Source organism: Pristiophorus japonicus, chromosome 18 (genome assembly GCF_044704955.1).
Source record: "Pristiophorus japonicus isolate sPriJap1 chromosome 18, sPriJap1.hap1, whole genome shotgun sequence".
NCBI lineage: Eukaryota > Metazoa > Chordata > Chondrichthyes > Pristiophoridae > Pristiophorus > Pristiophorus japonicus.
In genome coordinates, this window is record NC_091994.1 from 23903831 (window position 1) to 23930188 (window position 26358).

Sequence of the window (26358 nt, forward strand, 5' to 3'; positions counted from 1 at the left end):
TCAGAATAACCTCTTCCTCGGACATTCAAATCTGTGATGTAGGCTACAACAACTATGCAGATTGGTATCACCAACATGTCTCAACAGAACACGGCAACACTTTGCAGTAAACATGCATTCAAATATTAAAACCACCCTTTTGAATCATTGAAGCGACCTACAGGTTGTTCTTGTATTGGTGCGCATCAGTCAGGTCATTTCTTTAACTGAATCTGAATTTAACTTAGTATATACTGTATGGAAGAAACAAAAAATAAAAAACACTAAATAAAAATGTTTCATTTTTGTCACAGTGCCCTCCTTTTGCACTCGTTCCTGTTCTGAAGTCCTGTAAAGTATTCACATAGTCTGCTCTGTGGTGACTTAGGCAAGAGCAGGCAATAGAGACATTTTCTGGCAGACAGTTAAAACCAAACTTGCTGCAGCAAGGAAATAAAAATTGCCCTATCTTTCCACAAATTCATGAGTAAATATTATAAATACTGAAAATATCTAATTAAAACAGTTCCAAGAGATTATAAACAGTGCAACAAAGAATACATACATTCCACAGCCTTTTCCCATACAAGAGCACCACCACATAGTTCCCTTGCACCACTTCAAAGTGGGTTTTGTAGGAAAGTATGTGATCCCAGTGTAAAATTGCTACAGGTACTCATTTTAATATTTTTGCGGGGTCTTTAGGTTATGCCACAAAATATATGTAAGCACATAAAATAAAGCTGGACAAAAAAATTACAGACAAAAGTAAACATGTTAATGGCCTGATCCATCAATTTTAACCCCCCACCGGCATTCTTTCTGCACCTGAATAACCTGCTATTGGATCTACGTGTGGTTTGGAAGAAGGGAGACAAATCCCCTGCACTTATGGAGCTCTGACTCCAATAAATAGGTTTTCTAATTTATTGTACAAACCAACTCCTGAAATATTACACGCGAGATTGGGCAGCTATAAGCCAGTTATCTTGGTAAGTAGACAGGATGTGTCACAGCCACAGAATTATGATGATAATGTTGTTCATTTTAAGGCTAAGAATATAAGAATTAGGAATAGGAGTAGGCCATTCGGCCCCTCGAGCCTGCTCCGCTATTCAATAAGATCATGGCTAATCTTCTACCTCAACTTCACTATCTCCATATCCCTTGATTCCCTTAATATCCAAAGATCTATCAATCGACCTATGTCTTGAATATACTCAAAGACTGAGCCTCCACAGCCCTCTGGGGTAAAGAATTCCAAAGATTCATCACCCTGAGTGAAGAAGTTTCTCCTAATCTAAGTCCTAAATGGCCAACCCCTTATTCTGAGTAGTTACTATATTAGTAAGTTGAGAATGAACCTCAGTTAATTCTGGAGCCATCCCATATGATTTGTAGAGATATTAATTTTTGGAGTCTGGTGGCTAACCACTCACATTAATGCATCACCTGAATTATATGAGGAAGCTTCACCAATTTGAACTTTTTCTTTGTTATTCAATTCCATGAGGTCTGGAATGGGCCTGAATCTTCCCATTCGTTTGAAGACTGTGAAATAATTGAACCCTATCTTTTTTCTGGCATAAGAATGCAGAAAACTATTTGTTTCCATCAACAACATATCTGCCAAGATTGTATTCTCATACTGAGGCATTCAAGAACCTTTGATAGGTCTGTGAGGAGCCTCAGGCTGTCCATGAACATCTGCTGATGCTTTTTTTAACAAAATTGTGTTTTCTTTAATTGCAAGTCAAACAGCAGTATTCTGTTGAAAGGAAATTTGAAAAGCTTTGCATATCACCAGATCTGTAATGTTAAGTGTCTTGGACATCTTGGGCAGCAGAACTTGCAGTCATATTCTAAGTGTTCAGTGTGCATTGCTGTTATAGATCTGCATCAAAATGTTCAGGGAGATGCTATGTTGGGCTCTATGACAATGAATGCTATGTTTCATCTGCTGGCTATTTTGGGAATATTATTTTCTTCCCTACCATTTCAAATATTTGGACCCTTTTTGAGGGTGATGAAAAGAGCAATGAGAAAATATACTTCTTACTCTATATAGCTAATTTCCCATTCTTCAACTGAACCTGGAAAATGATACAGAAGAAATGGATCTTACTGAATGGGCTGAGGAACTTAACCAGGATTAGCATCCCACATCACAAAGTGACAAAGTAGAAAACCTGAAATAACAAATCTCAAAAACAAGCTTAGGGAAGGATCCCATCCCACAGAAAATTCTGAGGCCAGTGCCACTTGTCCATACAAGCGATTGTTAACTATATAGGATGTTTTACTCAATCTGGAAAAGGCCAACCAGCTAATATAGTTATGAGACAGTTTTTCATGTCCTTTATTTCAGAAAATTGGGGTGTATAGCTAACACTGAGGAAGAATGCAACATAATACAAGAAGCCATTAGAAAACTTGCAGACTGGACGTAGCAAACAAACTTTAACATAGATAAATGTGATGCGGTGCTCTTTGGTAGGAAAAATAGAAAAATAGAAACATCACCTACACCTTAGAAAATAAGAAACTGAATAGGATGGAAGAGCAAAGAGATCTCGGGATACCAGTGAACAAATCATTAAAAGCAGCACCACAGGTCAACAAATAAATTAAAAATGCTAACAAAGCACTGGGATTTATTTCTAAGGGTATAGAATTCAAAAGTAGTAAAGTTATGGTCAGGCCACACTTAGTACTGTGCACAGTTGTGTCTCCATACTATAAAAAAAGGACAGAAGACCAGAGATAAGTATATAAATTATGAATGGGTTGGACAGGGTAGATGTGGAAAGAATGTTTGTCCTTTTGCGAAAATCCAAAACTAGGAGCCATCCCTTCGCCGCTGACCGTAAAATCCGAGCCTACATGGTTGGTCAAAACTGTCCATATTAGATGCCAGCACGGCTCAAACAAGAAAGGGTTTGTTCTACAAGAAAACTGAGCTATATGATTCAATTAATGTTATTTAAACTATATTATGTGGGAAAGTGATCTTCAAAATTTGGCCACAAACCAAGAAACTGATGAGCAAGAGCAGCCCAGGACAGAGGCAAAATTGACAAGTCAAAAATTGGAGACTAAATACACAACATACCTGGCCCCCTTCCATCCCCCAGTAATTTAGTTGTCACTTCCTCCACCAAACATTTCTATTTTAGGCAAAAGGCAAGATAAGCTGATTCACAGACTTCTCCCGGATTACTACCAACACTGCTTGGCTATTGGCTGATGGGGTGCATTTTTCAATCAGGAATGGATTTGACAACATACCTAGCAAATCCATTGAGAACTAGCATCACTCATTTAAGGTAGGCATATCAAAGGTTTCAAATAGCAGTACAATTTCAACTCACAAACCTTTTGATTGAGTAGAAGAGTAACAATAGACAGACTGGAACATTATTGTTTATATTTTCTCTTTCCTAATGCTTTACGTGAATTCGTAAGGACATTAATTATTTTGTATTTAATGTCAATTTCCTATGTTAGATAGATTGCTATTGCAGATGGAATTATTGAATTTTTAAATGATGAATACAAATATGAAATGCAAAGAGAACATTATGGGGAGGGTTTATTGCTGCAATGCAAATTGGCCTGAAGGCATGATGTCTAATAGTTGAACACTGGCAAGCACGAGCAGGGATTAAAAATAAACAAGCCCGAGCAATATAGTAGGCCAATTGGTACCAATGGAATGTTTTTTAAAAATTGGATGTGCACAGCCTGTTGACATTTGTAGAGAAAATGACTGGTTAATGTCTCAGACACAACCCTTCATCAGAACTGAATGTACTGACAAAGGGTCTAAACCCAATGTTAGCCCATCTTTTTCTCTTTAGAAAAGGCAAAATACTGCAGATGCTGGAAATCTGAAATATAACCAGAAAATGCTGGAAATACTCAGCAGGTCAGGCAGCATCTGTAGCAAGAGAAACAGAGTTAACATTTCATATTTGTGATCGTGTCAGAACTGGAAAACATTGCAGATATAACAGATTTAAAGTAGGCCTAGCGGCAGGAAAAAGGTGGAAAGAGCAAAAAAGGGAAGGAAAGAACAAACGGGGAGGCATTTCCTTCCCTGCCTCTGCACTCGTTTAAAACCGGTTATATCTAACATTTTCCAATCTGACAAAAGGTCATCAACCTGAACCATTAACGGTTTCTCACTCCACAAATGCTGTCTGACCTACTGAGTATTTCCAGCATTGTCTGTTTATTTTTCCCTTTACAGATGCTGACAGACCTGCCGCTTAGTGTCTTAGACCAAACCAGAGAGTTTGTACCCTCAGCATCTTGCTCAATCGCAAGCAGAGTTTCCGATAATATCCACTCCATTATAAAAAACACCTGCTTCCACCACTCCTACCTTGGTCAATCTGCCACTGAAACCCTCATCCAGACTCAACTAGTCCAATGCCCTCCTGGCCAGCTATCCATCCTCCACCATCCATAACCTTCAGCTCATCCAAACCTCTGCAGTTGTATTTTATTTCACACAATGTCCTGTTCTACCACTATCCTTGTCCAACACCTCCAATTTTAAATTCTTATTTTCAAATACCTCTTATAGTCTCTGTACAGCCTACTACTCTGTTCCTTTCATTCCAGCCTCTTGTGCATCTCTCCTTTGCCCCATTATTGGTGGGCTTGTTTTCAGCTACTAGGCTCCTCTGGAATTCCAACCTTAAACCCTCTATCTGTCCAACTTTCTCACCTCCTTTAAAGTCTTGCTTACTTCTTTCATCAAACTTTTGATCACACTTCATAATAACACCTCCTTTGGCTCAGCGTCTGTTTTTCTTACACCTCTAAAGTGTTGCTACATTAAAAGCTATATAAAGGCAAGCTGTTGCTGTATATTGCCAGAATTTTCTGGTGTTTTTTTTTCCCTCCCTCATGATTTCCAGCATTTTTTTTAACAAAGAGAACAGCTATGTAAATACGTTTTTAAAAAAGGGGTAGCTACTAATTATAACTCGAAATAACGAGAAGTGAGAAGGCTTCTGGACAACATCTTGCACATTACACTCAGCCAGTTGCCACCACCAGGTCACACATCACTCGGCACTGGTCACTACACCCAGGATGTGTGTGTGTGTGTGTGTGTGTGTGTGTGTGTCTTGTCTCTCTCTCTCTCTCCCTCCCTCCCTCGCCAGTCTGAGCCCCGTCCAGCAGCTGGCTGAGGGTTTATGTATTGCAAGCATCAGGTGTCCTTACCGTCGTTGCGCTTCGGGCCCCTCATGGTGAGCTCGGCCGCTTTCTCGGCCGGTTGCTTGGAGAGACACAGCAGCTCCTTCTCATTGTATCTCATGGCAGCCCAAGCCCCCCCACTTTGAAAGGGTTGAAGCGGCTCCTCCCTCCCTGCGGTCACACACACACACACCCCCCGGGCTGGCTATAAACCCTGGAACCAAAGGCCTAGGAGCTTGTGGTTTGTATGAAAGTTAAATAAAGTCCGGCCCCGCTGGCAATTTAAAGAGCAATAGAAAGACACGGAAAGAGCCGGAAACCCCCGAGGGCTTTTAAACGACCACCGCCACAAAGGGCGGAGCGGGTAGCGGCTGGCGACCGCTCATGACCAACGGCTCGCTCGCGACAACCAACGCTCCCCGCTCGCGCTCGCTGAGGCTGCTCGACGGATGGCCGGTCTCAATAAAGTTGTTTTTGAAAAGACTCACATCCGGCACGCCGACCTTCTTCCGGTTTGTTTTGCGAGGCCCGGCTTGGCTTGGTGCGGCGCCGGGAGACGGTTTGAGGTATTGGGCGACTCCGCTAGCGGCGGCTGGGGCTTTGGGGGCTTTGGGGGCTTGGGGCGGTTCTGAGGCTGGGCCCCCGGGTCCTTGGTTGTTAAACCCGCCCGCTGCGTGTGCGCTTGCGCTATTCTCGGCGGTGCAGCTACCTGAGGCCTGTGCATCCCCGAATGTTCATTGCGTTGATAGGATTTTCACCGGTGCTCCTCCTCCCCCAAACTGTGGTTAACTTGCAGTAATTGGGGACACTTTGGTGAGAGTGAGCTTTATGTGTCTGGCTCGGGCCATTCTGCAAGTGTAATGGTGCTGGGAAATGTTTGTACTGCATGTTTACTTGAATGGTGAAAGAAGCAGGAGTGTTTGAGGCATTATTGAGAGAGTACTGCATTGTCAGAGAAATTATCATTTGAATGAAACATTAAACTGAGGCCTGTTCAGGTGGATGTAAAAGATAGTATTGCACCGTTTGAAGAACAGCAAGCTCCCCTGGTGTTCTGGCCAGCATTCATCATTCAGCCTACACCCCCAATACAGATCAACTGGTCACTTATCTTATTTGCTATTGAAAGGACCTTACTGTGTACATATTAGCTGCCATGTTTGCCTATAGAATAACACTGACTTCACTTCAAAAGTAATTCATTGGCTGTGTAGCACTTTAAGATCACTCGAGGATGTGGAAGGTGTTATACAAGTGTACGTTCTTTCATTTGCCTAACTTCCCCCGGTGCTTGGTATCCATTTTTACTACTTTGAAATGTTTTTGGATATTTTTCTATATATTAAAGGGACTACTTCAATGTAGGTTGAATTGTTCAACCATCTAATGGACATATACCAATTGGAGCAAGTGGTGTGTGGCCTCTGCCTGGAGCTGAAGTATCAGGTAATCAGGTGAAAGCACACTTGACACATAACCCTCTCTTTCACATCCTGCTACTTTCCTGCCAAACAACAATTTCTATTTTTATAAAGACTTTAATGCAGTAAAGGCCCTAACAGAGAAACAGATGCCCATCGCATGTAGAATAATTAGGGCAAATCATTGAAACATCTAAAGATTGGGAGAAGGATTTTGAAGAAATGTAGCCAGCTAGAGAGGTTCATGAACGTTGAGCTGAGATGGCAAGAAGACACTGCATATATATGGAGGTTGGTGGGGCGATGTGCACGTGCTAGTCAGAGTAGCAAGAGAGAGGGATTCAAATTCCTGGGACATTGGAACCAGTTCTGGGGGAGGTGGGACCAGTACAAACCGGACGTTCTGCACCTGGGCAGGACCGGAACCAGTGTCCTGGGGGAGTGTTTGCTAGTGCTGTTGGGGAGGGGTTAAACTAATATGGCAGGGGGATGGGAATCTATGCAGGGAGACGGAAATAAAATAGGGGCAGAAGCAAAAGATAGAAAGGAGAATAGTAAAAGTGGAGGGCAGAGAAACTTGAGGCAAAAATCAAAAAGGGCCACATCACAGCAAAATTCCAAAGGGACAAACGCTGTTAAAAAGACAAGCCTGAAGGCTCTGTGCCTCAATGCGAGGAGTATTTGTAAGAAGGTGGATGAATAAACTGCGCAGGCAGCTATTAACAATTATGATATAATTGGGATTACAGAGACATGGCTCCAGGGTGACCAAGGCTGGGAACTCAACATCCAGGGGTATTCAACATTCAGCAAGGATAGACAGAAAGGAAAAGGAGGTGGGGTAGCATTGCTGGTTAAAGAGGAAATTAACGCAATAGTAAGAAAGGGCATTAGCTTGGATGATGTGGAATGTGTATGGGTAGAGCTGCGGAATACCAAAGGGCGGAAAATGCTAGTGAGTTGTGTACAGACCACCAAACAGTAGTAGTGAGGTTGGGGATGGCATCAAACAAGAAATTAGGGATGCGTGCAATAAAGGTACAGCCGTTATCATGGGCGACTTTAATCTACATATAGATTGGGCTAACCAATGTGGTGGAGGAGGATTTCCTGGAGTGTATTAGGGATGGCCTTCTAGACCAATATGTCGAGGAACCAACTAGGGAGCTGGCCATCCTAGACTTAGACTAGGTGTTGTGTAATGAGAGAGGACTAATAGCAATCTTGTTGTGCGAGGCCCCCTGGGGAAGAGTGAGCATAATATGGTAGAATTCTTTATTAAGATGGAGAGTGGCAGTGTTAATTCAGAGACTGGGGTCCTGAACTTAAGGAAAGGTAACTTCGATGGCGTGAGACGTGAATTGGCTAGGATAGACTGGCAAATGATGCTTAAAAAGTTGACAGTGGATAGGCAATGGCAGACATTTATAGATTACATGGATGAACTTCAACAATTGTACATCCCTGTCTGGAGTAAAAATAAAAAGGGGAAGGTAGCTCAACCGTGGCTAACAAGGGAAATTAGGGATCGTGTTAAATCCAAGGAAACGGCATATAAATTGGCCAGAAAAAGCAGCAAACCCGAGGACTGGGAGAAATTTAGAATTCAGCAGAGGAGGACAATTGGGTCTAATTAGGAGGGGGGATATAAAGTATGAGGAAGCTTGCAAGGAACATTAAAACTGACTGCAAAAGCTTCTATGGATATGTGAAGAGAAAAAGATTAGTGAAGACCAACGTAGGTTCTTTGCAGTCAGAATCAGGTGAATTTATAATGAGGAACAAAGAAATGGCGGACCAATTGAACAAATACTTTGGCTCTGTCTTCACCAAGGAAGACACAAATAACTTTCAGGAAATACTAGGGGTTCGAGGGTCTAGCGAAAAGGAGGAACTGAAAAAATCCTTATTAGTCAGGAAATTGTGTTAGGGAAATTGATGGGATTGAAGGCCGATAAATCCCCAGGGCCTGATAATCTGCATCCCAGAGTACTTAAGGAAGTGACCCTAGAAATAGTGGATGCATTGGTGGTCATTTTCCAACATTCTATTGACTCTGGATCAGTTCCTATAGACTGGAGGGTAGCTAATGTAACACCGCTTTTTAAAAAAGGAGGGAGAGAGAAAATAGGGAATTATAGACCGGTTAGCTTGACATCGGTGGAGGGGAAAATGTTGTAATCAATTATTAAAGATGAAATAGCAGCGCATTTGGAAAGCAGTGACAGGATCGGTCCAAGTCAGCATGGATTTATGAAAGGGAAATCATGCTTGACAAATCTTCTAGAATTTTTTGAGGATGTAACTAGTAGAGTGGACAAGGGAGAACCAGTGGATGTGGTGTATTTGGACTTTCAAAAGGCTTTTGACAAGGTCCCACACAAGAGATTAGTGTGCAAAATTAAAGCACATGGTATTGGGTGTAATGTATTGACGTGGATCGAAAACTGGTTGGCAGACAGGAAGCAAAGAGTCGGAATAAACGGGTCCTTTTCAGAATGACAGGCAGTGACTAGTGGGGTGCTGCAGGGTTCAGTGCTGGGACCCCAGCTATTTACAATATACATCAATAATTTAGATGAAGGAATTGAATGTAGTATCTCCAAGTTTGCAGATGACACTAAGCTGGGTGGCGGTGTGCGCTGTGAGGAGGATGCTAAGAGGCTGCAGGGTGACTTGGACAGGTTAGGTGAGTGGACAAATGCATGGGAGTTGCAGTATAATGTGGATAAATGTGAGGTTATCAACTTTGGTGGCAAAAACACGAAGACAGAATATTATCTGAATCGTGACAGATTAGGAAACGGGTAGATGCAACGAGACCTGGGTGTCATGGTACATCAATCATTTGAAATTTGGCATGCAGGTACAGCAGGCAGTGAAGGCGGCAAATGGCATGTTGGCCTTCATAGCTAGAGGATTTGAGTATAGGAGCAGGGAGGTCTTACTGCAGTTGTACAGAGCCTTAGTGAGGCCAGACGTGGACTATTGTGTTAATTTTTGGTCTCCTAATCTGAGGAAGGACGTTCTTGCTATTCAGGAGTGCAGCGAAGGTTCACCAGATTGATTCCCAGGATGGCAGGACACTCATATGAGGAGAGACTGGATCAACTGGGCTTGTATCCACAGGAGTTTAGAAGAATGAGAGGGGATCTCATAGAAACACACAAAATTCTGACGGGATTGGACAGGTTAGAGGCAGGAAGAATGTTCCCGTTGCTGGGGAGTTCCAGAACCAGGGGTCACAGTCTAAGGATAAGGGGTAAAGCCATTTAGGACTGAGATGAGGAGAAACTTCTTCACTCAGAGAGTGGTTAACCTGTGGAATTCTCTACTGCAGAAAGTTGTTGAAGCTAGTTCGTTCGATTATATTCAAAAGGGAGTTAGATATGGCCCTTATGGCCAAAGGGATCAAGGGGTATGGAGAGAAAGCAGGAAAGGGGTACTGAGGTTGAATGATCAGTCATGATCTTATTGAATGGCAGTGCAGACTCGAAGGGCCGAATGGCCTACTCCTGCATCTAATTTCTATGTTTCTATGTTGAGCTTGGTGGTGCCAAAGGCATGGGTGAGGCTATTTTTTGGGGGGTACGGGGGAACTGATGGTGGTGCAGAGATAAAAGTAGGCAATCTAATGACCGACTTCCAAAGGAGAACAGACCAATGCAGAACAGGAATAAACCAAAGACAGTGACTCCCTCTACTAGCTAATGTATATAGGACCCTTTGAACTCACAAGCCAGACAAATCCTGAGATTCGAAAATTTAAAAAAAAAGGCTCCATAACTGTCAAAATGCACTGCTGCCAGGCCATGCACAGCTGTGATGGAACTTCACAAATGTATGTCAGTTGAGGTGTTCAAAGCTCCAGAAAAATATCTATCTGCATGTAAACTATTGAAAATCTAATTTAAAAAAAACTTGATGCCTGCTATGCTAATATTTTATTGTGTACTATTTTCCAGAATTCACACAGGTTAAAAGATTTTTTTGTGCATTACAATACATTTTTCTACTAGTTTCTTATGCTTATGATACCTTGATGTGTGATCATCAGGAAAGAAGTTATTGGAAAGAATGGCAATTTCATGGCAAAATTACATCCCTTTTCTAGTATAATTCTGATTGGAATTACAGCAGTACTCTGTTGCATTTGCTTTAACAACAACTGCTGCTTGCATTAATAAGGAAGTATATAGGTGAACATTTCAGCAGTTTACAAGGGAGAGAAATGAACAATTTGGGTGGGAGGAAGACCGGAGGTACGATTGAGGCAGTGAGAGAAGTAAAAAATACAAAGTTTGATGGTGTGTAAGGGCAAAGCAATTGGGCTCTGGTAGAGCAGATGGTGTGAGGAGAAAGTAGAAATCCTGAGTTAAAGAAATGGATGGTAACGGTTGGAGTGTAGGGCTGCAGAAGATTTTCCAGATAGAGTAGAGTGAGGCTATATGTGGATTGGAAGACAAGGGTGGGGATCTTGTAATTGAGTGCACAACAAACCAGTTGAGTTTAGTAAGGACAGAGTGATAGGTGAGCAGGACTTTGTGAGAGGGGACTTGAGCTGTGGAATTCTGGATTAGCTGATGAAACAGCTTGTGAGAATTAAATCCTCAAGGCGCTTAAAGCATTAAGAAGGTTTGAAGTAGTGATGTAAATGGACAATGTGAAAGAAAATAGACTTGTTGACGGACCAAATGTGAGGTTTAAAGCTGAGCTTAAAATTGATCAGAATGTTGAGATGGGTACAACAGCTTCAGTTTGAATGGGACATTACTTAGGAATGAGGTATGTCATTCAGTCTGTCCTCCCCCAACCCCCCCCCCACTCGAACAGATTGTGACTAATTTATATCTCAACTGTGATGGAGTCAGAGCCAGTGCCAGAGTTTCATAGGTGTTATCGAGCCTTCACTTAACAGAAAAAATAAAATGTTGGAAAAGGCATAATTTTACAGTACCGTTACCATGGAAGCTGGGTTTTAACCTGCACCACAATTAGAGGTGGCTGGCCTCTTTGAACTTTCGTGTAGGAAGTTTGACTTTAGTCTTGGTTCCAATCCCTGCAAATGTAAGTCCATACTGTGGAGCTTAAAGCTGGGGTTTTGGGAGCAGTATCGAACAGTAAGCACTGACCAATCAAATTAATAAAAGTTTAAAAATGAAGTAACTGGCCGGCACAAAGGGCTTCTTCAGCACAAGGAACTGGGTGGAAGCTCACCTAGCCCACTTCACACAGAACCCTAACAGTCAGCAGGTAGACATCAACAGAGAATGGGTTGGATGTGAAAGCAGCTCCTAAAAATGGAAAGTTAGTGTCTAACCCACTATACTAGTCACCAAATAGTATGAAATATTTGCCATGAATATTTTGTTCCTTTTTATGAAGCTGAATTCTCCCATCAGTATGTGCACCATGATTATGATAGCATTGTTTCAGTACATTAATGATAGAAAGATTGATTTGCATTTATATAGTGCCTTTCACGACCACCGGATGTCTCCAAGCACTTTACAGCTAATCAAGTACTTTTGGAGTGTAGTCACTGTTGTAATGTGGGAAACGCGGCAGCAAACTCCCACAAACAGCAATGTGATAATGACCAGATAATCTGTTTTTGTTATGTTGATTGAGGGATATATTGGCCAGGACACCGGGGATAACTCTCCTGCTGTTCTTTGAAATAGTGCCATGGGATCTTTACATCCACCTGAGAGAGAAGACGAGGCCTCGGCTTAACGTTTCATCCGAAAGAAGGCACCTCCCTCAGCACTGCACTGGAGTGTCAGCCTAGATTTACGTGATCAAGTTCTTGGAGTGGGACTTGAATCCACGACCTCCTGTATCACAGGCGAGACTACTACTCTCTTGAGATAACCTCAAGAACTCAGATTGAAATCTTGTATCATGCTGGTATTTTTTTTAAACGTTATATGGGTGATTCCACAGTCTGTCATTCCTACTGCAGAGCAATGCTCACATTGAGTGCATCTCGGGAATCAGTGGCACCCAGCTTGTGATTTTCCAACATGCGCACCCTGATAGTTCCTATCCCAGCTGTGATCATCAGATCGTGGAATTACCATTCATGCGATGATATAAAACTATTTGTGCTAAGATGCCATTTTGTGAAACATCGATAAGTTTATGTGATGAAAGTAAAGTATTCTGGGCTAATGTATCTGCATTTTTGTTTTTAAATTCTTTCAGATTTTGTACTAAGATACACTTCATCAAATAACTATGGATTTTCAACATCGACCGGGAGGAAAAACGGGGAGTGGAGGGGTTGCTTCCTCTTCCGAAAGCAATCGAGATCGTAGAGAACGGCTGAGACAGTTGGCTTTGGAAACCATTGACATAAATAAGGTTACGTTTTAATCCTTGCGATTTGTGCACTTGAAATCCTTGTAATGTTTTACTGTACTTCATTGTAATTTTTGTTCCCTTTCTAATTTTGCAGGATCCCTATTTTATGAAAAATCACTTGGGTTCTTATGAATGTAAACTTTGCTTAACACTTCACAACAATGAGGTAAGTTTGAAATACTTTGGGTGGTTCTATCGTGTCATGAAACTGTAAAATATGCGCTGGGTGACTGAGTTTTATCTCCTCTTCAGATCATAGTATGATGCAGATCGTAGTATGATGTAGTTACAGGTCTTTGTTTCTATTGCCAACCATCTGGAGTGGCCCAAGACAGTGTGAAAAATACTGCAAACAGTTCCTGCGTCTCCTGCTCTTCCCCTTCCCCCTCTTCGTATCCTAAGATGTGGCACTCACTTTATGCACATTGGAAGAAGAAAAGGCAGAGTGAACCCTGGGCCCTTTAGCTCCCAGGCCAGTACTCAACTAATTGAACTACCTGGGGCTCAACACACGATAACATTGTAAAATTGTTTTTGTGCTGTTGTCCATCTGACGTTGTATCTTAATCGCTTAGAAATGTAACCATGATTATTTTAGTTGAACATAACACTAAAGTCATCTTGTACTTAAAGATTTTTCCAGTAAAACATTAGCTGCTTGAATAAACCTCAAAACTAATGTTGCGATTTTAGGTTAAGGTGCTATCCTTGAGCTGTTGCGATTAATTTTTTCCAGATATTGGTATGATAGGGCATTACGCGGGTGCTAGCTCTTTGTAATTTGTGCAGTAGTATTTAAACTGCCTGGGTTTGAAAATGGAAATCTTTTGTCTCCAGTGCATATCCCAGAGCATCTTCTTAGAGTCTCCTTACTCATTTTTTGGGAGAGTTGGGTTAGGCTGAATTTGTTTTTAAAGGAGATGAACTCAATGCTGAGAGTTGAACATTTTCCCACCAAACTAGGGTTAGATATGTGTTTGCATAATAAAGTTCCCTCTGCTGTATCTTAGCCTCAGAAGATCACGGGCATGTACCAGTGGAACACTTCTATTTGCCACATTAGCTGTTGTCACTGGTCTGAGTGAGTCTCCAAATTTAGCAATGATTTATGGACAGTATTAGGGATGAATTTGTGATCTATGGAAATCACATTGAAACTACCCCAATGCATTTGACACCCTCATCCTTAAAGCTATGAAACATAGAAACTTAGAAAATAGGTGCAGGAGTAGGCCATTTGGCTCTTCGAGCCTGTACCACCACTCAATATGATGATGGTTGATCATGCAACTTCAGTACCCCATTTCTGCTTTCTCTCCATACACCTTGATCCCTTTAACCATAAGGGCCACATCTAACTCTCTTTTGAATATATCCAAGAACTGGCCTCAACAACTTTCTGTAGTAGAGAAATCCACAGGTTCACAATTCTCTGAGTGAAGAAGTTTCTTCTCATCTTGGTCCTAAATGGCTTACCCCTTATCCTTAGATTGTGACTCTTGGTTCTGGACTTCCCCAACATCGGGAACATTCTTCCTGCATCTAACCTATCCAATCCCGTCAGAATTTTATATGTTTCTATGAGATCCCCTCTCATTCTTCTAAATTCCAGTGAATATAAGCCTAGTCAATTCAGTCTTTCTTCATATGTCAGTCCTGCCATCCCGGGAATCAGTCGGGTGAACCTCCCTCAATAGCAAGAATGTCCTTCCTCATTAGGAGACCAAAACTACATAATATTCAAGGTATGGCCTCACCAAGGCCCTGTACAACTGCAGTAAGACCTCTTTGCTCCTATACTCAAATCTTCTCGCTATGAAGTCCAACATGCCATTTGCCTTCTTCACCGCCTGCTGTACCTGCATGCCAACTTTCAATGACTGATGTACCATGACACCCAGGTCTCGTTGCACCTCCCCTTTTACTAATCTGTCACCATTCAGATAATATTCTGCCTTCCTGTTTTTGTCACCAAAGTGGATAACCACACATTTATCTACATTATACTGCATCTGCCATGCATTTGCCCACTCACCTAACCTGTCCAAGTCACCCTGTAGCCTCTTAGCATCCTCCTCACAGCTCACACTGCCACCCAGCTTAGTGTCATCTGCAAACTTGGAGATATTACATTCAATTCCTTCGTCTAAATCATTAATATATATTGTAAATAGCTGGGGTCCCAGCACTGAGCCCTGCGGCACCCCACTAGTCACTGCCTGCCATTCTGAAAAGGACCCGTTTATTCCTACTCTCTGCTTCCTGTCTGCCAACCAGTTCTCTATCCACGTCAATACATTACCCCCAATACCATGTGCTTTAATTTTGCACACTAATCTTTTGTGTGGGACCTTGTCAAAAGTCTTTTGAAAGTCCAAATACACCACATTCACTGGTTCTCCCTTGTCCACTCCACTAGTTACATCTTCAAAAAATTCTAGAAGATTTGTCAAGCATGATTTCCCAACGAGATAGAGGAGACTTTGATTTATCCATCTGGGCTCCATTTAAACCTAGTATTCAGAGGCAAAAGCAGTGTTTTAACCCAGTATGTCACCTGCTCTTCCACCCCATGCTACCAGCAACTTAAAACAAAAATCAGGTTTGCTCCTGAATAAGGTAATCTTGGAGCTACATTTTACATTGAAGTTCCTTTTCAATACTGAGGGTCACTCAGTTCATTTAGTTAAGTTGCCTATTCCTTAACTGCATTTAAAATTATGGATAGTTAAGGTACTGTTTTAATTTGATTTGATTTTGTTTCTACAGGGGAGTTATTTGGCGCACACACAAGGGAAAAAACATCAGACTAATCTGTAAGTGTAAAATTACATTGGATATGAAAAATATGTTTTTTTGCAGTTATTCTGCGCTCATGCTTTTGAGATGCTTCAAAAAAGCACACTTGTCTCATTAAAGCAAAATAAGACTGTACAAAATTCAACTCAGTGCCAAATGGGATCTGCTCTTTACATTGTGACTGTTTCACTGCATCACATCTTTTCCTGTACTTGAATGCTGCTGTAATGGTGAATGGAATCTTTCATTCTGTGATACAGGGTTTTAAATGTAAGTTTTTTAGGGGGGGGTGGGAGACTAGTTTTCTTGTTACGTCATTCCCTGAAGATCGACTAAAGAAAATGAATGAGATGTGTACCATGGACTAGAAACTGGATGTGTAACACAAGTGCTGGTGTCAAATACGTGAAAGATTTCAGAGTATGTTTGGAAAGCACGTTTCTTTTCTTGCTCTTTCCTCTGTCCCCCCAGCAAAGTCTCCATGCTATTCAGCAGCCAAGAAAATGAGCTAAAACACAATTCTCAGACTCCTGTCAATGCTCTGACTGTAGTAAAGTCTTGCATATGAAAACAATGGCAAGAATAGAGCTTTGGGGTAATAGAAGTTCATCCTACTTGTCAGACAATGCAGCATTCTCATCACCCTTCTATGTTGCTGTGTAGGTCATTAGCAGGTCTGCTTGAGTGGCCATGGGTGTCTGCATCTCCAAATCTTTCTTCCCTCCCAGTGGAACAGTGCCTGGCCTCTACTAGGCACTTCCTATGACAATGTAGCTAACATCAAGAGCTTTCCATGCGAGGAGTCATGGGCACGAACCTGTATCCCAGGATACTAATGCACTGTGCTGCTATGTTACCATCTATCTCCATACTTGCTTTATGGAAGGCCACAGTTCCTTCTTGAGGTGGAATAGAGATTTTAACTTAGTACTTTGTCTGCTGAGTACTGTAGTATAGAAGCAACTAATGTATCTTTACAATCCATTATATAGAAATCTTTATTTAAGCTTTCTCTGTTGAATGCGTATATTTCCATCAGCTGAGGATCCAGATATGTTTTTTATTTTTCAATGGACTAACGCAGTCAAAGTAATAATCTAATTTTTTTTTTTAGCAGGCCCAGTACTCTTCAGTCTGATAAGTTGAATGTACATAATTAAGTAATTTATGGATACACAAAAACTAAATTTTTCTTAAAAATGGCAAGTCTGAGAGACCAGGTGATACAACTCATTGGAGTACAAATGCATTTCCCTCTGGAATAGTGAGACAGAGATAAGTACTTAATCCCTGATGAGCCTGTACTCGAGAGCAATGTTCTCTCTAAGCTGCACTTTGTTGTGTTGCGGCCTGTTTTTTTTTTCAATGCGTGCTCCATTTAAATTTCTGCACATGCATGCTATTTCCAATGGAAAAACTTGTCAGTGACCTGCGTAGTACCTTGTACAGGTTGAACGTCCCTTATCCAGAATCACCCCTCATCCAGAACCATTCCTGGCCACCGAGTGGGGCATGTGCAGAACTCCGATATGAACAAATTGAAGTCCTTCCTCGCCGCCGACTCCCGCAATCGCTGGCCTGACCCCATGATCTCTCTGCCACACTCCCAGCCCCAAGCCAGCTGGCACCGATATCCCCTTGGTCAGTACCTGTACCATCCAATTTAACGTGACCATCCCTCATCCGGAAAAATCCCTTATCCAGAACAGGCCAGGTTCCGAGGGTTCCGGATAAGGGAGGTTCAATCTGTAGATTACTGCATGGCCGCACAGGGAACATTGCTCAGAAGAGGTACAGATATGGGCTGAGACATTTAACGTGGGGATGTGCCAATCGGTGGTGCCCTTGAGCAGCAATTACAGAATGTTGGCAAATGTGTGGGGATCGGTCACATGTCTATTGTCTCAGGAAATGCCTCGATTATTTGAGGGAGAGTAGATCCTGGCCCTAGCAGAGCCTGGATGCCAAATACTGAAATTTCCTACCAAATGATGCGTTCTGTGCTTGAATACAGGGCACGGCGAGCCGCAAAAGAGGCAAAGGAAGCGCCAGCACAGCCTGCCCCAGAGAAGGTTAAAGTGGAGGTGAAGAAGTTTGTGAAAATTGGTCGGCCAGGTTACAAAGGTATTTTCGAACCTTGAGTTGTATCACAATGGGCTATTGTGGCAATTGCCTGTTATTTTGATGACAAACTTAGGTTTTATTGTCACTTATTTATAACCTTATGTATTTTGCTAAACGTTCCAAGGTTTAGGAATATGAAGTGTGGAAAATGTGTTTTGAAATTTTTAATACTTAACACAAATGGCAGTGTGAAACATTAAAGAATAATAGAGCTGGGAATCATCATTTGAAATGTAATAATTTGAGAGTTGGAGACGGGGAAAAACAAAGCCGACTGGCTCACTGCGTTTTGATTATGCCTCCTGCTGGTTGATCGAGGTTATAGGAAGGGATTTAATGAGAAATTGCAATTATCACTACCTGCAAGACTCTTTGCACAAAATCGAGGTATTCAGTCTGTAAATCCCGTTACATATGGTAAGTTCAAAAATGTTTTGGAATTCGTCACTGATAGCTCGTGCCGCACCTAAACCTGAAACATTGTAGCCTTTTCCTTGAATCTTAATTAATGTAAATTGCCTCACTATCCCAGCAAGAGGAGGATAGAGTAGCAATGCTCTGCATTAGAAGAGGATTTTATTTCAAATAAACTGACTTAAATACATCAAGATTTATCATTCTTTTTTGTAGTGACCAAACAGAGGGATGCAGAAGTAGGACAACAAAGTCTTCTTTTTCAGGTAGTGTACAGTTGTGCTGTCTGCATGTTAATTGTAATGGGCTCCATTCTGAATCCTTTTTCCCTTTCAGTCAATTTTCTGCCCTCCATTCCCAAAGGCTTTCACTCCTGGGTGGAGTATGGTCCCCTGGATGCTGGTTAAGAACATAAGAAATAGGAGCAGGAGTAGGCCATACGGCCCCTTGAGTCGTCTTCCCCCATTCAATAAGATCATGGCTGATCTTCGACCTCAACTCCACTTTCCCGCCTGGTCCCCATATCCCTTGGTAGATTCCCTCTGCTCCTTGTGCAAGTGCCCATTATTCATATATCAACTGGCTAGCCGGTTGAGCAGAACATCACAACCATCCCCAATCTTGTCCACTCAACTCCAGCAGGGTCACTGGGTACGAATGTGAAGCACAAATCTCTCCCTAGGAATCCAAAGTCAGTTATACTACTGTACAGCAAATATCAGCTAACTAACTCAGTGGATCGAAACAGGGCCCTTCCAGGTCTGTTATGACTCAGTTACTCACTGGGTAAACTTTCTGTCTCTTTTATAAAGCACTTCTGACAGATTGAAACATTTAATTCATTTGTGCTTAATTAAGCAGCCATTGTATTTTGATATAAAAATGTAAACTATACAAGGTATTTGGGCGATCCTTTGCTTTACAATTTTGGGTTTTAACACTGGATATTTCCTTGAGTTCAGCATAACTGCCACCTTGGTTTCCCTATGAACCAGATGTGCCTTTACCATCCCAGTTTCTCAGTAAATATAACTAGATTCAGCGGTCAAACATGGAACCGTTGTCACTGTACTCCGGGTTACTGGAATATGTGATATGCCGCCAAGTGATAGACCGGTCAGCCTGACCTCAGTAGTGGGTAAAATGATGGAATCAATTATTAAGGATGTCATAGCAGTGCATCTGGAAAATGGTGACATGATAGGTCCAAGTCAGCATGGATTTGTGAAAGGGAAATCATGCTTGACAAATCTTCTGGAATTTTTTGAGGATGTTTCCAGTAAAGTGGACAAAGGAGAACCAGTTGATGTGGTATATTTGGACTTTCAGAAGGCTTTCGACAAGGTCCCACACAAGAGATTAATGTGCAAAGTTAAAGCACATGGGATTGGGGGTAGTGTGCTGACGTGGATTGAGAACTGGTTGTCAGACAGGAAGCAAAGAGTAGGAGTAAACGGGTACTTTTCAGAATGGCAGGCAGTGACTAGTGGAGTGCCGCAAGGTTCTGTGCTGGGGCCCCAGCTGTTTACATTGTACATTAATGATTTAGACGAGGGGATTAAATGCAGTATCTCCAAATTTGCGGATGATACTAAGTTGGGTGGCAGTGTGAGCTGCGAGGAGGATGCTATTAGGCTGCAGAGTGACTTGGATAGGTTAGGTGAGTGGGCAAATGCATGGCAGATGAAGTATAATGTGGATAAATGTGAGGTTATCCACTTTGGTGGTAAAAACAGAGAGACAGACTATTATCTGAATGGTGACAGATTAGGAAAAGGGAAGGTGCAACGAGACCTGGGTGTCATGGTACATCAGTCATTGAAGGTTGGCATGCAGGTACAGCAGGCGGTTAAGAAAGCAAATGGCATGTTGGCCTTCATAGCGAGGGGATTTGAATACAGGGGCAGGGAGGTGTTGCTACAGTTGTACAGGGCCTTGGTGAGGCCACACCTGGAGTATTGTGTACAGTTTTGGTCTCCTAACTTGAGGAAGGACATTCTTGCTATTGAGGGAGTGCAGCGAAGGTTCACCAGACTGATTCCCGGGATGGCGGGACTGACCTATCAAGAAAGATTGGATCAATTGGGCTTGTATTCACTGGAGTTCAGAAGAATGAGAGGGGACCTCATAGAAACGTTTAAAATTCTGACGGGTTTAGACAGGTTAGATGCAGAAAGAATGTTCCCAATGTTGGGGAAGTCCATAACCAGGGGTCACAGTCTGAGGATAAGGGGTAAGCCATTTAGGACCGAGATGAGGAGAAACTTCTTCACCCAGAGAGTGGTGAACCTGTGGAATTCTCTACCACAGAAAGTAGTTGAGGCCAATTCACTAAATATATTCAAAAGGGAGTTAGATGAAGTCCTTACTACTCGGGGGATCAAGGGTTATGGCGAGAAAGCAGGAAGGGGGTACTGAAGTTTCATGTTCAGCCATGAACTCATTGAATGGCGGTGCAGGCTAGAAGGGCTGAATGGCCTGCTCCTGCACCTATTTTCTATGTTTCTATGTTTCTAAGTGATTTCCTTGTCTTCAGTAGGTAGAAGAATGTACACTCTCGGATTGTGGCTCCAGTTATAAACCACTAGACAAATTTATTCAACATTAAACAGATAATTGAACAGTGCTCAGAACAAATATATTTGCAGTTATAACAAAATTTACCAATCTCCTCAATGGCAAAAGCAGCATCTCCTGTGTTATCTCTTGAAACATGGTCAAGAAGCTATCCACTAGTATGGAGACCTCTGACTTGCCATGTACCCCCGATAGTTCTTTATTCCTGCTGTTTGGTCGCATTGCCGCTCTTGGTGTCATTCCAAACATCTTCGAAGATATCCCAGAATAAAAGGAATTTGTATAAGGAAGTGTATACCTCTTAAATACCATAGACTGTCGGCCCCACAGGATTCTTGTAATTGAATGTAACGGCAAGACACATTGATCAGTAGCAAACACTTTGAATGCTCTGATCCAGGGACCTATTCAAGTACAATAGAAGCAATCGATCCACACATATCAACTGATCTGGGAAGTGTATTCTCTGCAGCCTGGAGAAGTAGCTAACAGTAACCAATTTTAACCTTGTGTGTGCTATGACCAACAAGAAAGAAGCCAATAAATAATCCATTATTGGTCAAAAATGCTTTTTTGCCATATCTTATTGCTCGGGTATTAAAGCTAATCTTAAGCATATACCAGGTTAAGTAGCATATTTTATTTTTCACATCAAAATATATACAATAATGTATGCTAGCTGAATGTATATATTATATAGTGGATTAATTGCAAACATTTCAATTTTATCTTTTAGATTGATTATCCTGAAATTGCCGAAAGCGTAATCCCACGCCATCGGTTTATGTCTGCATATGAGCAGCGAATTGAACCACCCGACAGACGCTGGCAGTACCTGTTGTTTGCGGCAGAGCCATATGAAACCATTTCTTTTAAGGTATTGTACTCTCATAGATTGGTGGGCAGTCTGCAGAGACACATTAATTTGATTGCAATTTTTTTTTTTTTAAAGTAATTTTCCAAAAATGACACACAATTTCTGATAATTCAAAGTAGTTTCCTTGCACTAAAAACTGAATTATCCAATTGTTTGATTAAGCAATTTAAATAACACAGTGGAAATTTAGGGCTAAAAAATTGAATTATTAGATAATTTAAATTAAATGATTTTGAATTAGTCCCACTATCCTACCTGTCTTTAACCTTTTGATATTTTATGTCAGGAACCTAATTGAAAATAGAGCTCAGTAAGGATAATGCGAATTAAAATGCTGGCACAGATTTTGGTTGTTATTGGTCACTAATAACATCAGAATAATAACAATCACTTGAATTGTGCTAGTGTTGATGAGGCTACCCTGGGCTAGAAATCATGGTGATGATCAAAGATGATCACTCAGAAAAAATAAAACAAGTATGGGGATGTGCTTTTCAAACTGGAAAGAGGAAGCTGAGGGAAAACCACTAAATAAATGGAATCTGAACAGATGGACCAGATTTTGGAATAGTGCTTGCACGGTCTTGCACTTTATTTTGTTGTCAAAGAAAAATATGCTTAAAGTAAATGTTGCACTAAGTAAAGTCAGCTTTTAATGTCCAGCTTTTGTTTCAAAACAATACCTGATTTCTGTCTTCCCTATTGTGCATATGTTGTTTAGACTATTGAAAGAAATAGATATAACACTGAAATATCCATTGTAGATAACTGTACTTGACAATCCAGATATTTTAACACAACTTTAATTGCACTTAGGTACCAAGCAGAGAAATTGATAAAGTTGAGGGGAAGTTTTGGACCCACTGGAATAGAGAAACAAAACAGGTATTCTTATGTTTTTTTACATTATCATTCTAGATCAATCCAGCACAAATGAGCTATGTCTGTATTCTTTGGTCTTAACTAACTTATTTTCAACGATGCAGAGAAGGTTTTTTTTTTAAGATCTCCAGATAATAAAATCCATTAACAGTCCCTGCAAAAGGTCACCCGGCAATGCAGTAGAGCCCTTCTTATACCGCACAAAATCAGTTTAGGTGAAGAAGACCTTTCGTCCATTGCAATGTTCCCTGTAATTTTTCTGTTGGTGCACGGGCCCTTTAACTGGCTGCGCGGCCTATACAATATTTTGCGCATGCGCAGTTATTCCCGTTGAAAAGCCGGCAACCGGCCTTCATGGAACCTCCAGACCACCGCTCAGCGTAGCTGGAATGTTGCTCCATTGATTTAATTTTCCCAGAATACTCAATTGTAACGCCTCCCAATTGTAGCATCTAGCTGTTTCCTGAATAAGTTCAATTCCCTAGTCTTGTAAGTTATTTCTGGCACTCAATTCCAGCTATTAATCACCCTCTATGTAAAGAAATAGATCCTTCACAACCTGAATCCTGCAGCACTAACTTATCTCAAAGTTCTGTTTGTCCCATTAAGTATCTTGTATACCTCAATAAGATACTCTGAGATATCTCTGAGGATTAAAGGACTTAACTTAACTAATCATTCATTATAGCCAGTCTCTCTAACACTAAGAATCAGCCTTGTGCTCTCTTATGCACCATCTGTAGGGCCTGAATTCTGGTCATCCTTATTCAGCGGTGACCAAATCTGTGCAGAATACTCCAGGTGCAGTCTGATCAGAGCATTGCACAGCTTCAGCATAACTTGTAGGGATTTGAACAATTGATTTAGCAATGTAATTGAGCATTGTGTTTGCTTTATTTATTGCCAGCTGTCATTGTTGGATATGGTGAGCAGCCACATCCCTGGGTCTCTTTTGCCTTGTGTCTCAGTATGGTCTAATCTACCTATGGAATACGTGCGGCTGATTTTCAGCTACTGGTGTAATTCTGTCCTGAAGAACTGGTGCAGTTGTAGCCACAATGGTAATGTGCTAATAGCATACCATTTTCTGGAGTCTGCTCATTTGCATAATTATTCACAGCTTCAAGTGCCGATTTAAATAGATGCAGAGAGGTAACCTAGTGTGGGACTGCAACATTGCTTGTCGGTGAAATTTAAATGGCTGTGAACTTAAAGGCAAGTGGCAAAATAGAACAAAATTCCCTTCAGTATCCTACAAGGCTCAAAAGGCAATTCAACCCTATGGCAATTTTGCCATGGCTGAAGGGGCAGATGGCTAAGAAATGAGGGGAGAGAAAACCCAATGTAGAGGCGCGAGTCTCTAAGCAAGTGATAGAACAGCCCAACAGCTGACCCTGTTCAATGGCTGCTGAAACGAAAGTAGTGTATGAGGTTGCAAGGAAGATGGCTCTTTGGTTGGTCCATGGCATCACTCCCATAGGTTAGCACGACAGTATGCCTGGAAGATGGGGTCAGGTCTGAGGCTGCAGCTGACTATTACTATCTCTGCCTGCTAACCTGGAGCCTCTGAAAACCGTTCTCCATACTAGTTACCATGTAGGTCAGCCTAGGCCTTCAGATATGATAGCCTACATCCGAGGGTTTTGAAATAGGTGGCTATAGAGATAGTGGAAGCATTGGTTGCCATCTTTAAAAATTCCATAGATTTTAGAATAGTTCCTGCGGATTAGAAGGTAGCAAATGTAACCCCACTATTTAAGAAAGGAGGGAGAGAAAACAGGGAACTACAGACCAGTTAGACTGACGTCAGTAGGAGAGAATTTGCAGGATTTTGCGGAGGCAGCGTTGGTGGTACTTCTCCAGCACTTTGAGGTGTCTGCTGTATATGGTCCGCATCTCTGAGCAATTTAGCTGCAAATCCACTGGGAGGATAGACACACCAACGTCGGTGTTCTCGCTCAGGCTAGCATCGAAGCACTGACCATGCTCGAACAGCTCTGTTGGGTGGGCCACATCGTCCGCACGCCCGACACAAGATGCCCTAAGCAAGCACTCTACTCGGAACTCCTACACGGCAAGTGAGCCCCAGCTGGGCAGAGGAAACATTTCAAGGACACCCTCAAAGCCTCCTTGAATAAAGTGCAACATCCCCACCAGTACCTGGGAATCCCTGGTCTAAGACCACCCAAAATGGAGGAAGAGCATCCGGGAGGGCGTTGAACACCTCGAGTCTCGTTGCCGAGAGCATGCAGAAATCAAGCGCAGACAGCAGAAGGAGCATGCGGCAAACCAGGCTTCCCACCCACCCTTTCCTTCAACCATTGTCCCACCTGTGACAGAGACTGCAATTCCCACATTGGACTGTACAGCCACCAGAGAACTCACTTTTAGAGTGGAAGCAAGTCTTCCTCAATTCCGAGGGACTGCCTATGATGATGAGGAGAGAAAATGCTAGAAGCTATTATTAAGGATGTGGTAACAATGCACTTAGAAAATAATAATAGGATTGAGCAGAGTCAACACAGAATTATGAAAGGGAAATAATGTTTGACAAATCCGTTAGTTTTTTGAGGTTGTAATTGGCAGAATAGATAAGGGGGAAACCAGTGGATGTGGTGTATTTGGATTTTCAGAAGGCATTCGATAAGAGGTTATTAAACAAGATCAGGGCTCATGGGATTGAGGATAATATACTAGCATGGATTGGTTAACGGACGGAAAACCGAGTGTAGGAATAAACGGGTCATTTTTGGGTTGGCAGGCTGCTACTAGTGGGGTACTGCAAGGATGAGTGCTTGGGCCTCAGCTATTCACAATTTATATCAATGATTTGGATAACCAAATGTAAAGCTAGGTGGGAATGATAGTTGTGAGGTGGGTGCAAAGAGGCTTCAAGGGGATATAGACAGGCACAGTGAGTGGGCAACAACATGGCAAATGGAATATAATGGTGAGAAATGTGAAGTTATCCACTTTGGTAGGAAAAATAGAAAAGCAGAGTAGTTTTTAAATGGTAAGAGATTGGGAAATGTTGGTGTTCAGAGGGACCTGGGTGTCTTTGTACACAAATCACTAAAAGTTAACATGCAGATACAGCAAGTAATTAAGAAAGCAAATGGTATGTTGGCCTTTATTACAAGAGGATTTGAGTATAAGAGTAATGGGGGCTGAAATTCAAGTGCGCCACCTATGAGTTTTTACCTGGTACTCACCGCTGGAACTCTTGGTGCGGTGAGTAGATCCATTTTCAGGACTTTGAATTTATTTCAAAGTTCTACAGGTAATGAATCATAATGGAGGCGAGCCTTAGACTCGAAGCCAGGATAACTGGCTGAAAATGTCAATCAACGTGGTGACGTTACAGCGCGTGTGCATCATTGTGCTCTCCCCCCTCCGTTAAAGGGGAGAGATTCAATCATTTTTAAACATAGAAACATAGAAAATAGGTGCAGGAGTAGGCCATTCGGCCCTTCAAGCCTGCACCACCATTCACGAGTTCATGGCTGAACATGCAACTTCAGTACCCCATTCCTGCTTTCTCGCCATACCCCTTGATCCCCCTAGTAGTAAGGACTATATCTAACTCCTTTTTGAATATATTTAGTGAATTGGCCTCAACAACTTTCTGTGGCAGAGAATTACACAAGTTCACCACTCTCTGGGTGAAGAAGTTTCTCCTCATCTCGGTCCTAAATGGCTTACCCCTTA

The 26358-nt window shown here is 41.9% G+C and overlaps 2 protein-coding genes across 7 annotated transcripts in view; one reads left to right on the forward strand and one right to left on the reverse strand.

Moving 5' to 3' along the window:
• The window catches only part of plekhj1 (pleckstrin homology domain containing, family J member 1), a 36491-nt gene extending 30839 nt beyond the window's left edge, over positions 1 to 5652 (reverse strand). For all 6 annotated transcript variants that reach the window (XR_011587587.1, XR_011587586.1, XM_070859780.1 and 3 more), the window contains exon 1: positions 5218 to 5652. Coding sequence is in view for 4 of the 6 variants with exons in the window: in XM_070859780.1 (XP_070715881.1) it covers positions 5218 to 5311 (94 nt within the window). In the remaining 2 variants the exon portion in view is untranslated. The remainder of the gene's footprint in view (positions 1 to 5217) is intronic.
• A 2-nt stretch (positions 5653 to 5654) lies between these two features.
• The window catches only part of sf3a2 (splicing factor 3a, subunit 2), a 35797-nt gene continuing 15093 nt past the window's right edge, over positions 5655 to 26358 (forward strand). Inside the window, exons 1-8 of the mRNA XM_070859775.1 lie at positions 5655 to 5756; positions 12819 to 12977; positions 13072 to 13143; positions 15747 to 15793; positions 17791 to 17900; positions 18531 to 18580; positions 21628 to 21768; positions 22585 to 22653. Of these exons, the coding sequence (XP_070715876.1) occupies positions 12852 to 12977; positions 13072 to 13143; positions 15747 to 15793; positions 17791 to 17900; positions 18531 to 18580; positions 21628 to 21768; positions 22585 to 22653 (615 nt within the window). The 5' untranslated portion in view covers positions 5655 to 5756; positions 12819 to 12851. The remainder of the gene's footprint in view (positions 5757 to 12818; positions 12978 to 13071; positions 13144 to 15746; positions 15794 to 17790; positions 17901 to 18530; positions 18581 to 21627; positions 21769 to 22584; positions 22654 to 26358) is intronic.